General features: G+C 44.4%; 1 protein-coding gene across 5 annotated transcripts in view; it reads right to left on the reverse strand.

Annotated features, from left to right (window-relative positions):
• LOC127435319 (receptor-type tyrosine-protein phosphatase R-like) overlaps positions 1 to 13,821 on the reverse strand; it is a 54,457-nt gene that overhangs the window by 5,934 nt on the left and 34,702 nt on the right. For 2 of the 5 annotated variants that reach the window (XR_007896181.1, XM_051688712.1), the window contains exons 8-10: positions 3,455 to 3,534; positions 3,124 to 3,261; positions 2,934 to 3,044 (exon numbers count right to left, since the gene is read on the reverse strand). Coding sequence is in view for 3 of the 5 variants with exons in the window: in XM_051688712.1 (XP_051544672.1) it covers positions 2,934 to 3,044; positions 3,124 to 3,261; positions 3,455 to 3,534 (329 nt within the window). In the remaining 2 variants the exon portion in view is untranslated. Of the gene's footprint in view, positions 1 to 77; positions 2,844 to 2,933; positions 3,045 to 3,123; positions 3,262 to 3,454; positions 3,535 to 13,821 lie in introns of those variants that run through there. The other 3 variants (XR_007896182.1, XM_051688713.1, XM_051688714.1) reach the window with 3 other exon arrangements.

Below are 13,821 nucleotides of genomic sequence, written 5' to 3' on the forward strand. Positions count from 1 at the left end.
GACTTTAAGACTGTGTACTTAACATCTTTAATGAGGGAATTAACTACATTTGTCACATAATTGGCATTATCGTCCCATGTCTGTCTTGTGTTTTGTTGTCTGTCTTTGTGTGAGTGAGCAGTTTCGGTTGTATTCCCTGCTGTGCGCTCTTCGGTCTGTCTTGTTTCATGTCGGGAGCATGGTGTCTGGATCCTGACTTCCTGTCTGGTTCGGTTTCGGTCTGTGTCTGGATCCGGACACTCGCGCTCCATGTCTGTCTGTTATTGACATGGGTGCATCGCGCTTATGTCATGTTCGCAGCATGCACTCGCATCGACAGTTTGTCTGTCTTTCGCGAACACGGGCCCGCCTCGGGCGCGCAATTCATGATGTTCGGTCACTTCGGTCTAAGATGTCGGGTGTGTGTGTGGCTGAATTCTCGCACAGGTGTCCTGTCTTGTTTTTGTCGCCTGTTGCGTGCATCGCATGGCATTTACCTGGTGATGTACGCTCAGGTTTCGTTTAGTGTGAGAATGCGTGGCACTGAATTGTTTGGCATTGCTATGCATTCTTTCATCTTGTTTGTCGGTTGGTATGGGCATATATTGCCTCATTGTCTTGGCGATGTGCGCTCATGCCATTCGGGTGTTTTGTTGTCTTGTGAGAGCACGTGGCTTGGTTTGGTTTCTGTATCGCCACGTGTCTCTCTGTCTTGCGTCATACCCCACCTTCTTGTTTGCTTATTATTCGTTAATTTGCCTCAACTGTCCCGTTAACCCATTTGATTTCTCTCCCTATTTTAGCCTCCTTGTGTGTGCTGTCCAGTGCCAGTTTGCCTTGTTTGCTCCCCTATGTCGGTCCAGTTTGTCGGTCCTGTTTTGTCCCATCTCGGTCCGGTCGGTCCTGTGCCCCATTCTCCTCTGCCCCAGCCTGGGTTGTCTGTTTCCCCTACAGGGTAGTTTATGTTTGTTTTTTCCACCTTGTGGGAGTTTATGTTGGATTTAACCTTTGTTTTTGTTTAAATAAATCCCCTTATTTTAAACTCTGCTTTTGGGTCCTGCATTCACGGCCACGGAGGCTTTTCCCCTGCCGCTGTCAGCACCCACGGTCATAGAGGCTATTCCCCTGCTGCTGCCAGAGTCCACGTCTGCCACAGTCAATGAGCCAGCACCCACGCCTGCCACGGTCAACGAGCCAGCACCCACGTCTGCCACGGTCAATGAGCAAGTTCCTGAAGCTTTGTCCATCCAAGAACCAGCACCTGAAGCCTTGTCCATCCCAGAGCCAGCACCCGAAGCCTCATCCGTCCCAGTGCCAGCACCTGAAGCCTCATCCGTCCCAGAGCCAGTGCCTGAAGCCTCGTCCATCCCAGAGCCAGAGCCGGAATCCTCGACCGCCCCAGAATCGGTGCCAGAAGCCTCGGCCGTCCCAGTGCCAGCATCCTTGGTCATGACGGCCTCTCCCACAGCAGTGCTCCCGGCCGCTCGAAAGAGGAGGAGGAGGAGAAGGGCTCTTGTTCCCCAGTCACTGCCAATGCTCCCAGCAATGGAGGCTGTTCCTCAGTCGCTGCCAGCGCTCCTGGCCACAGGGGCCGTTCCCCAGTTGCTGCCAGCGCACCCGGCCACAGGGGCCGTTCCCCAGTTGCTGCCAGCGCTCCTGGCCATGGAGGCCATTCCCAGTTGCTGCCTGCGCTCACAGCCACGGAGGCTGTTTCCCTGTCATTGCCAGTGCCCATGAGCCGGAGGTCGTTCCCCTGTCTCTGCCAGTGCTCACGACCATGGAGGTCGACTGCCTGTGCTCACAGCCACGAAGGCTGTTCCCCTGTAACTGCCAGTGCCCCCGGCCACAGAGGCCATTCCCCTGTCACTCCTGTGCTCACAGACATGAAGGCTGTTCCCCTGCCACTGCCAGTCCTCTGACCCCTGTCCAGTAACCGCCGCCCAGTCCTCTGATCCCTGTCCAGTGGCCGCCACCCAGTACTCTGCCCCCTCTGCCCTGAGGCCTCCTCCCAGGCCGCCAGACCCTGCTTCCGCCCTGAGGCCTCCTCCCAGGCCGCTAGACCCTGCCTCTGCCCTGAGGCCTCCTCCCAGGCCGCCGGACCCCACCCCTTTCATTAAGTTCCCTCCCTGGTTTCTCTCCCTTTCTGTTGTGTTTTCTGTTTTCTGTTAGTGCTTGTTTTGTCTGTCTTGTGTATTGAATGATGTTCCCGTTTTGGGACGCCGGGAGGCTTCAGTTGTATTCCCTGCCATGCGCTCTTTGGTCTGTCTTGTTCATGTCAGGAGCGCGGTGTCTGGATCCTGACTTCCTTTTTAACACTGATTTTGGGTCCTGCCTCTTCATCCTATAACAACAATCCTATGAAGCATTGCGAATGACTTAATCAAATTAAAAATTATGGAAAAATATAATCAACAACTTTAAATAAATAGTTTTATAAGTGTAGAAATATATATACTGTATTGCAGTCAGCTGCAGCACTTGTTTGGGGCGGTTTGTTTACCGTGATTCTCTGATTGGTGGATCTTTCTCTTCAGGATCATGGGTAGTGTCGTTTTTCACCAGGAATTGTGCTATTAAACATGATTTCTAAAAAAATTTAACTTAAATAATGTGGATGGATGACTTCAACAGAAGCATACCATTGATTAATGACCCTGGATCTTTTTACTGAGATTTTTACTTCTGGAAACAGACTGCTGCGCTCTGTTACCGTTTTGTTTTTTGTTTTTTTGTTTTTTTGTCTTACATACACCACACATCAATACCAAACTTAAAATATTCCTTTTAACTTTTTTGAGATTTTATGAGTTTTCATCATTTTGAAGTTTGACAGCTCCAGTCTAGTGCCGTATCCTTGAGCTGAACTTGCCACAAAAACAGATCACAGTATCATTATTGTTTAGTCACTCTTCCAAATAAACTTTAGCTTACACAGTAGTATGCAATGCAAGTACCTTCAGTATAAGGCTGCGAATGATGTAGTGGTCACACTCCTTCACATTGTTAACGAAGACCTCCACCTTCCCATAGATCCCTCTTTTCTCAGGCCAGTACAGAACACATTTCTGAAACAGTACAACAGTGTCATTACTTTGCACATGCACAGACATATTATCATTTTTAGATATGTTTACTGAGAATTACTTCATTTTTCTCTTTGAGTTTGGTTATCATGACAATGACAGGACAGTCCTCTTGCCAGGCCATCTGCCAGAAGTCATTCACCGTGTTGATCATTGGACCCTGAGTGGCAATGAACACCCTCTCGTCTCCAAGATAACCCTGGATAAGAAACACACTGTATGAATGGTACTTTTGTATGTCTTATGGGTTGACAGTAAGTCATGACAGAATTTTCCTGTTTGGGAAGTCATTGTCATACTTCATTCTGTGTAAATTAGGCTTATACAGTAGATTGCTTTGTTATAGTAGAATATTAATGATAACGAAGGACATGAAGAGTCTTTGAACTTACTCGTATGTAGTTGGCATTAATGTAACTGCTGAGCAGGTCGTTGGTGTTCTTAGTCTTAAGAAGAACCCTGGAATGTGGATCTAAATTAAAAACATGAATTTAGTTAAGAGAGAACACCTAAACAGCAAACGCCAGTGTAAGCCTGGTCAAAACATTTTACAAAGTACAATTCAAACTCCCTATGTGTGAACAAGTGCGAACAGTTTCTTTAGAAGGTACTGAACCAGTCAAATGTTAAGTGTGTTAATACCACACACATCACATTGAACAGAAGTAGTCCACCAACACACACTACATACATTAATACCAAGCCCCTTTCTGTTTACTTTTCCTTCTGAACCCTTTATTTTATATATTTTCAATCCCTGTCACATTTACTGTATTGTATGTGAATTATTTTCTTCTTTTTTTTTTCTTTTTTTTTTTTTGACACATAACTTACAAGAATTTCAAAGTGTACAAAACATGTTTGTACATTTTTATGTGTCTATTATGTCATAATAGGGTCTATATGATGTCACAATGAGGTCTCGATATCATTATGAGGCCTCTATGATGTCATAATGGGCCTCTTTGTGATGTCATAATAGGGGCTTCATGATGCCATAATGAGGCCTCAATGATCTCGTAATGTGGTCTCTAATTAGTTTATAATGAGACCTCTATGATGTCCTAATTGGGTCTCTATGATGTCATAATGGGCCCTCTGTGATTTCATTATGGGGTCTCTATGATGTCACAATGGGTCTCTTTATGACGTCATAATAACACCTCAATTATGTCATCATTGGCATTCATTGATGTCATAATATGCCTTCTGTGATGTCATGATGGGGCCTCTGTGTTGTCACAATGGGTTATCTATGATGTCACAATGGGTCTCTTTATGATGTCATAATGGGGGCTTTATGATTCCGTAATGAGGCCTCATTGATGTCACAAAGGGGCCTCTATAATGTCGTAATGAGGCCTCAATTATGTCATAATGGGGGCTCTATGATGTAATAATGAGGCCTCAATTATGTCATAATTGGCATTCTATGATGTCATAATGAGGCCTCAATTATCAGGGTTCCCATTCTTTTCAAGGTTCAATTTTCATGAACATTTCCAGGACACTTTATGCGACCAACAAGTGTAATATTTAAGCAAAAACACATGCGGCCATTTAAATTTAGCTTTTATTTTGCCGTTTCTGTGTTGTTTTTTTTACGGTACTTTCTCATCTCCAGATAAGCAGTTTGCTCCATGGCTCAGTGTGATTATTAATCCCCGTAAAGATCCAATTGAATAAATACATAGTCTGTATGTGCTGTGCACTTCAGAGTGTTCTCTGTCTCAATTGTCTCACATACACAAGAGTGCACATGATGATCATGATGAGGTGTTTTCAGTGTATGAGCGGCTGTCTTTACACAATCATTTTGAAGCGTGCATCACTTGTAGATTATTTATTTATTTAATTAAATCAGAGACTTTTTTAGTTTAACCCTTTCATACGAACCGTCACTTGGTTAAAAACAGGGCCCCGCAGAGTAGTGTCATGCATATATGTTTGTGCAACAGCCAGTTACGTTACAAGCTGCCAGATTTAAATCGGTTTTCGTGCCAACATAAGCACGTTCAAGTGTCTGTGATTTATATTCACTCAAACAGCTACTCATTCAGTGTTTTAAACCACAGAATAAGTTTATTTTATATATATACACCAACTCGTCACCAAAGTACCACGATAAAGTTTACAGCTCTTATACGCACAGTCAATACATCAAACGTGATCTTCCTCCGATGCGTGCTGCCATTTGTTTACATTAGCAGCGGTTGCCATTAGTCAAACAAACAGCTACTCAAAGAGTCTTTTCAAGCACATAATATGTTTATTTTATGTAATAAACAGCCAAATTGTCACCAAAGTACCACGATAACAGTTCACAGCTTGTATATGTCATCATATCTAAACACTATCTTCCCATGCAAACGCCACGTCTACTTATTAGGTGCAGATGAGGTTCATTCACACAAACAGCAACTCAGACAGTCTTTTCAGGCATATAATACGTTTGTTTTCTGAAAGAGACACAAAAAATCACAAAATCACCATTATAACAGTTTAAAACTCGTACAGTATACTCACAGATGCTGATTGAGCATGATTATCCATGCATGCAGCCAAGTCTGTTTACAATAGCGCTTGTCACACACACAGTATAGCAGACATAACCCATTTGTTCACGTTTACTATATTATATACAGTACTGTTTTTATGGCAAGAACTCACAAATTAAAATAATACAAAAAATACTCGTCTACATTCTGCCTCCTCTACTGGCTGTGCAGTGTCATGTGCAAAAATAACTCACTCTAGGGGGCATTGCAGAGGAATTAAGACCCTACTCATGAAAAGGTTCATTACCACACTAAGACATATCACAATTTTAATTTGATTAATTGTACATTCAAATATTCATTTTCGTCCAAATATATCATATTCCATGACATTGTGTGTTTTATTGCTAATACCATTTTTATGACTAGATTCCGTGTTTTCCGCATACTACATGTGGTAACCGCGGTATAAGCTGACTCCAATCGTTAAATTATTGAAAATGAATTTACATCCTGAGGTAATAAGTCATCGCGAATCACCACGCTACTTACCCAGTGTGAATTTTTTTTTTTTTTTTTAATCAGTGGCCCGACTGTCATCATTATCTAAAGTTTAAAACTCACAGGAATGCAAACATATGAGGGTCGAAAAAGTTAAGACAATCACTGATCCACAAGCATGTTTTCCGTTTTTTTTTATTTGTTTTTTTTTATAAGAATAAGCTAAAATCAAATCACTTTTATTGTCACAAAACCTTATACACAAGTGCAATAGTGTGTGAAATTCTTGGGTGCAGTTCCGAGCAACATAGCAGTCATGACAGTGATGAGACAATTTACAATAGACATCAGATTTACAACACAATTTAAAATCTAAATTACAGGTGCATCTCAATAAATTAGAATGTCGTGGAAAAGTTCATTTATTTCAGTAATTCAACTCAAATTGTGAAACTCGTGTATTAAATAAATTCAATGCACACAGACTGAAGTAGTTTAAGTCTTTGGTTCTTTTAATTGTGATGATTTTGGCTCACATTTAACAAAAACCCACCAATTCGCTATCTCAAAAAATTAGAATACATCATAAGACCAATAAAAAAAACATTTTTAGTGAATTGTTGGCCTTCTGGAAAGTATGTTCATTTACTGTATATGTACTCAATACTTGGTAGGGGCTCCTTTTGCTTTAATTACTGCCTCAATTCAGGTGATCAGTTTGTGGCACTGCTGAGGTGGTATGGAAGCCAGGTTTCTTTGACAGTGGCCTTCAGCTCATCTGCATTTTTGGTCTCTTGTTTCTCATTTCCTTTGACAATACCCCATAGATTCTCTATGGGGTTCAGGTCTGGTGAGTTTGCTGGCCAGTCAAGCACACCAACACCATGGTCATTTAACCAACTTTTGGTGCTTTTGGCAGTGTGGGCAGGTGCCAAATCCTGCTGGAAAATGAAATCAGCATCTTTAAAAAGCTGGTCAGCAGAAGGAAGCATGAAGTGCTCCAAAATTTCTTGGTAAACGGGTGCAGTGACTTTGGTTTTCAAAAAACACAATGGACCAACACCAGCAGATGACATTGCACCCCAAATCATCACAGACTGTGGAAACTTAACACTGGACTTCAAGCAACTTGGGCTATGAGCTTCTCCACCCTTCCTCCAGACTCTAGGACCTTGGTTTCCAAATGAAATACAAAACTTGCTCTCATCTGAAAAGAGGACTTTGGAACACTGGGCAACAGTCCAGTTCTTCTTCTCCTTAGCCCAGGTAAGACGCCTCTGACGTTGTCTGTGGTTTAACAAGAGGAATACAACAACTGTAGCCAAATTCCTTGACATGTCTGTGTGTGGTGGCTCTTGATGCCTTGACCCCAGCCTCAGTCCATTCCTTGTGAAGTTCACCCAAATTCTTGAATCGATTTTGCTTGACAATCATAAGGCTGCGGTTCTCTCAGTTGGTTGTGCATCTTTTTCTTCCACACTTTTTCCTTCCACTCAACTTTCTGTTAACATACTTGGATACAGCACGCTGTGAACAGCCAGCTTCTTTGGCAATGAATGTTTGTGGCTTACCCTCCTTGTGAAGGGTGTCAATGATTGTCTTCTGGACAACTGTCAGATCAGCAGTCTTCCCCATGATTGTGTAGCCTAGTGAACCAAACTGAGAGACCATTTTGAAGGCTCAGGACACCTTTGCAGGTGTTTTGAGTTGATTAGCTGATTGGCATGTCACCATATTCTAATTTTTTGAGATAGTGAATTGGTGGGTTTTTGTTAAATGTGAGCCAAAATCATCACAATTAAAAGAACCAAAGACTTAAACTACTTCAGTCTGTGTGCATTGAATTTATTTAATACACGAGTTTCACAATTTGAGTTGAAATACTGAAATAAATGAACTTTTCCACGACATTCTAATTTATTGAGATGCACCTGTAATTACACACAACAATATACAAATAATAACATACAATGTACAGTATACAATACACACAATATTGATACACATTATACAATAAAAAAGTATATATAGTATATATAAAATGTACAGTAGGTTGTATTGTACTGTATTGACATTCAGGCTGTCGGTTGATAGTAAGTTGTAAAGAGAGAATATAATATAATAATAATGTAATTTATGACAGTCCGGTGTGAGATATAAGAGTAAGAGTAATAAAAGTGCCGTGCTGATGTATTTTGATCATGGGAGATCAAGAGTTCAAAAGTCTGATTGCTTGGGGGAAGAAGCTGTCATGAAGTCGGCTGGTGCGGGTCCTGATGCTGTGATACCGCCTGCCTGATGGTAGCAGTGAGAACAGCCCATGGCTCGGGTGGCTGGAGTCTCTGATGATCCTCCGAGCTTTTTTCACACACCGCCTGGTATATATGTCCTTGAGGGAGGGAAGCTCACCTCCGATGATGTGTCTGGCAGTTCGCACCACCCTTTGCAGTGCTTTGCGGTTGTGGGCTGTGCTATTGCCGTACCAGGCGGAGATACAGCCAGTCAGGATGCTCTCCACAGTGCAGGTGTAGAACCGTGTGAGGATGTGGTGGTTCATTCCAAACTTCCTCAGCCGTCTCAGGAGGAAGAGGCGCTGATGAGCCTTCTTCACAACGACTTCAGTGTGGATGGACCATGTGAGTTCCTCAGTGATGTGGACACCCAGGAACTTGAAGCTGCTGACTCTCTCCACTGGTGCTCCATTGATGGTGATGGGACTGTGTTCTCCATCTCTTCTCCTGAAGTCCACCACAAGCTCCTTTGTCTTACTGACGTTGAGGGAGAGGTTGTGCTCCTGACACCAGTGTGTCAGAGTGTGCACCTCCTCTCTGTAGGCTGTTTCATCATTGTCAGTGATCAGACCTACCACCATCATATCATCAGCAAACTTAATGATGGCATTGGAGCTGTGTGTTGCCACACAGTCATGTGTGAACAGGGAATTACAGGAGTGGGCTGAGAACACAGCCCTGCGGGGCTCCAGTGTTGAGGGTCAGTGATGAGGAGATGTTGCTGCCTATTTTTTTTTTTTTTTGGACTCAAGATGGCGCCGAGTATGGCTGCTGCGTTGCGAGCTCCGACACAACATAGCAATGGTTTGTTTGTTTTGTTTACAATTCTTATGTTTTTTGTCTTGGATGTTGTCTGCCTTATTGTCTACGACAGACAAACACTTTTGGACATTGGCTCAGCGATCTCACACCGTAAACCGGACTTCACATTCCTCAATGCCGACCCGCTGTTTACAAACACGCAAGCGGAGCCCTTTGTCTGGGCAGCACGGCCACGGAAACGCAGGAGGAAAAGGGGAAACAGAGCCGGCGTTCTCATCAGAGTAAGACGCCACGCAAATCGACCCCCGCTACCCACTATTCTACTGGCAAATGTTCAGTCTCTGGATAACAAGCTCTGCGAGCTGAAAGCGCGGATCTCTTTCCAACGAGAGACGAGGGACTGCTGCGTTATCTGCCTTACGGAAACTTGGATGTCTGCGGAGATTCCAGACTCAGCCATTGAACCCGCGGGGTTCTCCATGCTCCGAGCGGACAGAGCGAAAGACCTCTCAGGTAAAACTAGAGGAGGTGGTGTATGTTTTATGATCAACAAATCCTGGTGTGATCAGAGGAACGTACATTCCATCAAGTCTTTCTGTTCTCCTGATCTGGAATTTCTTATGCTTCTGTGTCGACCATTCTGGCTACCGAGGGAATTCACAGCGGTCATTATCACTGCTGTGTACATTCCCCCACAAGCCAACACAGACCGGGCACTCAAGGAACTGTATGGGAGTATAAGTGAGCAGGAAACCGCGCACCCTGAGGCCGCGTTCATTGTGACCGGGGACTTTAATAAAGCCAGTTTAAAATCAGTCGCACCAAAATATCACCAGCACATTAGTTTCAACACACGAGGGGACCGGGTTTTGGACCATTGCTACTCTCCGTTCCGGGATGGCTACAAATCCCTCCCCCGCCCACCATTTGGCAAATCGGACCACTCTTCCATTCTGCTTCTGCCCGCTTACAGGCAGAAACTGAAACAGGAAGCACCCACCCTCAGAACGATCCAGTGCTGGTCGGACCAATCAGACTCTACGCTACAAGACTGTTTTGATCGCACGGACTGGGAGATGTTCCGGTCCGCCTCTGATGACGACATCGAGCTTTACGCTGATAGCGTAATGTGCTTCATCAGAACGTGTGTAGAGGAAGTGATTCCGACCAGAACTGTGCGAATCTTTCCGAATCAGAAGCCGTGGATCAACAGTGATGTTCGCGCGGCACTTAATGTGCGGACCTCCGCTTTTAATTCCGGGAACGCGGAGGAGCATAAACAAGCCAGTTATGCCCTCCGAAAAACTATCAAAACAGCAAAACGCCAGTACAGGAGTAAGATTGAAGGACAGTTTAACACCACCAACTCTAGAAGCATGTGGCAGGGAATTAACATCATCACGGACTTTAAAGGGAATAAAAACTCCGCCATGAACACTGCTGCCTCTCTACCAGATGAGCTAAATACTTTTTATGCTCGTTTCGAGGGAAATAACACTGCCCTTGCGGAGAGAGCTCTCGTGGCTGAAGCTACAGAGGTTAGTTCACTCTCCGTCTCTGTAGCGGATGTAACCCGATCCTTCCGACGGGTGAATATCCGCAAAGCCGCGGGTCCAGACGGCATTCCGGGCCGCGTCATCAGAGCGTGCGCGAACCAGCTGGCTGGTGTTTTTACGGACATTTTCAACCTTTCCCTCTCTTTGTCTGTAGTCCCCACATGCTTTAAAACATCCACCATTGTGCCTGTTCCAAAACAATCGAAAATAACTTGTTTAAATGACTGGCGTCCTGTTGCTCTGACCCCCATCATCAGCAAATGTTTTGAGAGACTAATCAGAGATTACATCTGCTCTGTATTACCACTCAATCTTGACCCGCTGCAGTTTGCTTACCGCAACAACCGCTCCACTGATGATGCCATTGCATCTACAATACACACTGCTCTCTCCCACCTGGAAAAAAAGAACACTTATGTGAGAATGCTGTTTGTAGACTACAGCTCAGCATTCAACACCATAGTGCCCTCCAAGCTAGATGAGAAACTCCGGGCTCTGGGCTTAAACAGCTCGCTGTGCAGCTGGATCCTGGACTTCCTGTCAAGCAGACGCCAGGTGGTTAGAATAGGCAGCAACATCTCCTCATCACTGACCCTCAACACTGGAGCCCCGCAGGGCTGTGTTCTGAGCCCACTACTGTATTCCCTGTACACACATGACTGTGTGGCAACACATAACTCCAATGCCATTATTAAGTTTGCTGATGACACGACGGTGGTAGGTCTGATCACTGACAATGATGAAACAGCCTACAGAGAGGAGGTGCACACTCTGACACACTGGTGTCAGGAGCACAACCTCTCCCTCAACGTCAGTAAGACAAAGGAGCTTGTGGTGGACTTCAGGAGAAAAGACAGAGAACACAGTCCAATCACCATCAATGGAGCACCAGTGGAGAGAGTCAGCAGCTTCAAGTTCCTGGGTGTCCACATCACTGAGGAACTCACATGGTCCGTCCACACTGAAGTCGTTGTGAAGAAGGCTCATCAGCGCCTTTTCTTCCTGAGACGGCTGAGGAAGTTTGGAATGAACCGCCACATCCTCACACGGTTCTACACCTGCACTGTGGAGAGCATCCTGACTGGCTGTATCTCCGCCTGGTACGGCAATAGCACTGCCCACAACCGCAAAGCACTGCAAAGGGTGGTGCGAACTGCCAAACACATCATCGGAGGTGAGCTTCCCTCCCTCCATTAAATATATACAAGGCGGTGTGTGAAAAAAGCTCGGAGGATCATCAGAGACTCCAGCCACCCGAGCCATGGGCTGTTCTCACTGCTACCATCAGGTAGGCGGTATCGCAGCATCAGGACCCGCACCAGCCGACTCCATGATAGCTTCTTCCCCCAAGCAATCAGACTTCTGAACTCTTGATCTCCCACGATCAAAATACATCAGCCCTGCACTTTATTACTCTTTTATCTCACACCGGACTGTCATAAATTATATTACTGTCATTATATTATGTCTCTCTTAACAACTGACTATCAACCGACAGCCTGAATGTCAATACAGTACAATACTGTACATTCTATATATATACTTTTTTCATATATATTTTAATTTTTATTGAATAATGTGTATCTATATAGTATCTATATAGTAAAAAACAAAAAAAAAAAACAAAAAAAAAAAAAACAGCATATTGTGTACTGTACAATGTATGTTATTATTGTATATTGTTGAGTGTAATTGTGTATAACAGATGTTTAAATTGTGTTGTGTTAATTTGATGTTTTAAGTCGAGTTTAATTATGTATAACAGATGTTTAAATTGCGTTGTGTTAATTTGATGTTATTGTAAATTGGTATATGTATCATCACTGTCACGACTGCTATGTTGATCGGAACTGCACCCAAGAATTTCACACACCATTGCACTTGTGTATATGGCTGTGTGACAATAAAGTGATTTGATTTGATTTTGATTTGATATTCTAACCACCTGGCGTCTGCTTGACAGGAAGTCCAGGATCCAGCTGCACAGCGAGCTGTTTAAGCCCAGAGCCCGGAGTTTCTCATCTAGCTTGGAGGGCACTATGGTGTTGAATGATGAGCTGTAGTCTACAAACAACATTCTCACATAAGTGTTCTTTTTTTCCAGGTGGGAGAGAGCAGTGTGTATTGTAGATGCAATGGCATCATCAGTGGAGCGGTTGTTGTGGTAAGCAAACTGCAATGGGTCTAGTGATGGAGGCAGCACAGAGCAGATGTAATCTCTGATTAGTCTCTCAAAGCATTTGCTGATGATGGGGTCAGAGCAACAGGACACCAGTCATTTAAGCAAGTGATTTTGGATTGCTTTGGAACAGGCACAATGGTGGACGTTTTAAAGCATGTGGGGACTACAGACAAAGAGAGGGAAAGGTTGAAAATTTCCGTAAAAATACCAGCCAGTTGGTTAGCGCACGCTCTGATGATGCGGCCCGGAATGCCGTCTGGACCCGCGGCTTTGAGAATATTCACCCATCGGAAGGATCGGGTTACATCCGCTACAGAAACGGAGAGTGAACTAACCTCTGTAGCTTCGGCCGCGAGAGCTCTCTCTGCGAGGGCGGTGTTATTTCCCTCGAAACGAGCATAAAAATTATTTAGCTCATCCGGGAGAGAGGCAGTGGTGTTCACGGCGGAGTTTTTATTCCCTTTAAAGTCCGTGATGATGTTAATTCTCTGCCACATGCTTCTAGAGTTGGTGGTGTTGAACTGTCCTTCAATCTTGTTCCTGTACTGATGTTTTGCTGTTCTGGCTTGTTTATGCTCCTTCGCATTCCCGGAATTAAAAGCGGAGGTCCGCGCATCAAGTGCCATGTGAACATCGCTATTAATCCAAGGTTTCTGGTTCGGGTAGATCCGTATTGTTCTGGTCAGCACAACGTCCTCTACGCACTTTCTGATGAAACACGTTACTCTATCAGCGTAAAGCTCGATGTCGTCATCAGAGGCGGACCGGAACACCTCCCAGTCCACGTGATCAAAACAGTCTGGTAGCATAGATTCTGATTGGTCCGACCAGCACTGGATCGTTCTGAGGGTGGGTGCTTCCTGTTTCAGTTTCTGCCTGTAAGCAGGCAGAAGCAGAATGGAAGAGTGGTCCGATTTGCCAAATGGTGGGTGGGGGAGGGATTTGTAGCCGTCCCAGAAGGGAGAGTAG

This window comes from Myxocyprinus asiaticus, chromosome 45 (genome assembly GCF_019703515.2).
Source record: "Myxocyprinus asiaticus isolate MX2 ecotype Aquarium Trade chromosome 45, UBuf_Myxa_2, whole genome shotgun sequence".
NCBI classification, from domain to species: domain Eukaryota; kingdom Metazoa; phylum Chordata; class Actinopteri; order Cypriniformes; family Catostomidae; genus Myxocyprinus; species Myxocyprinus asiaticus.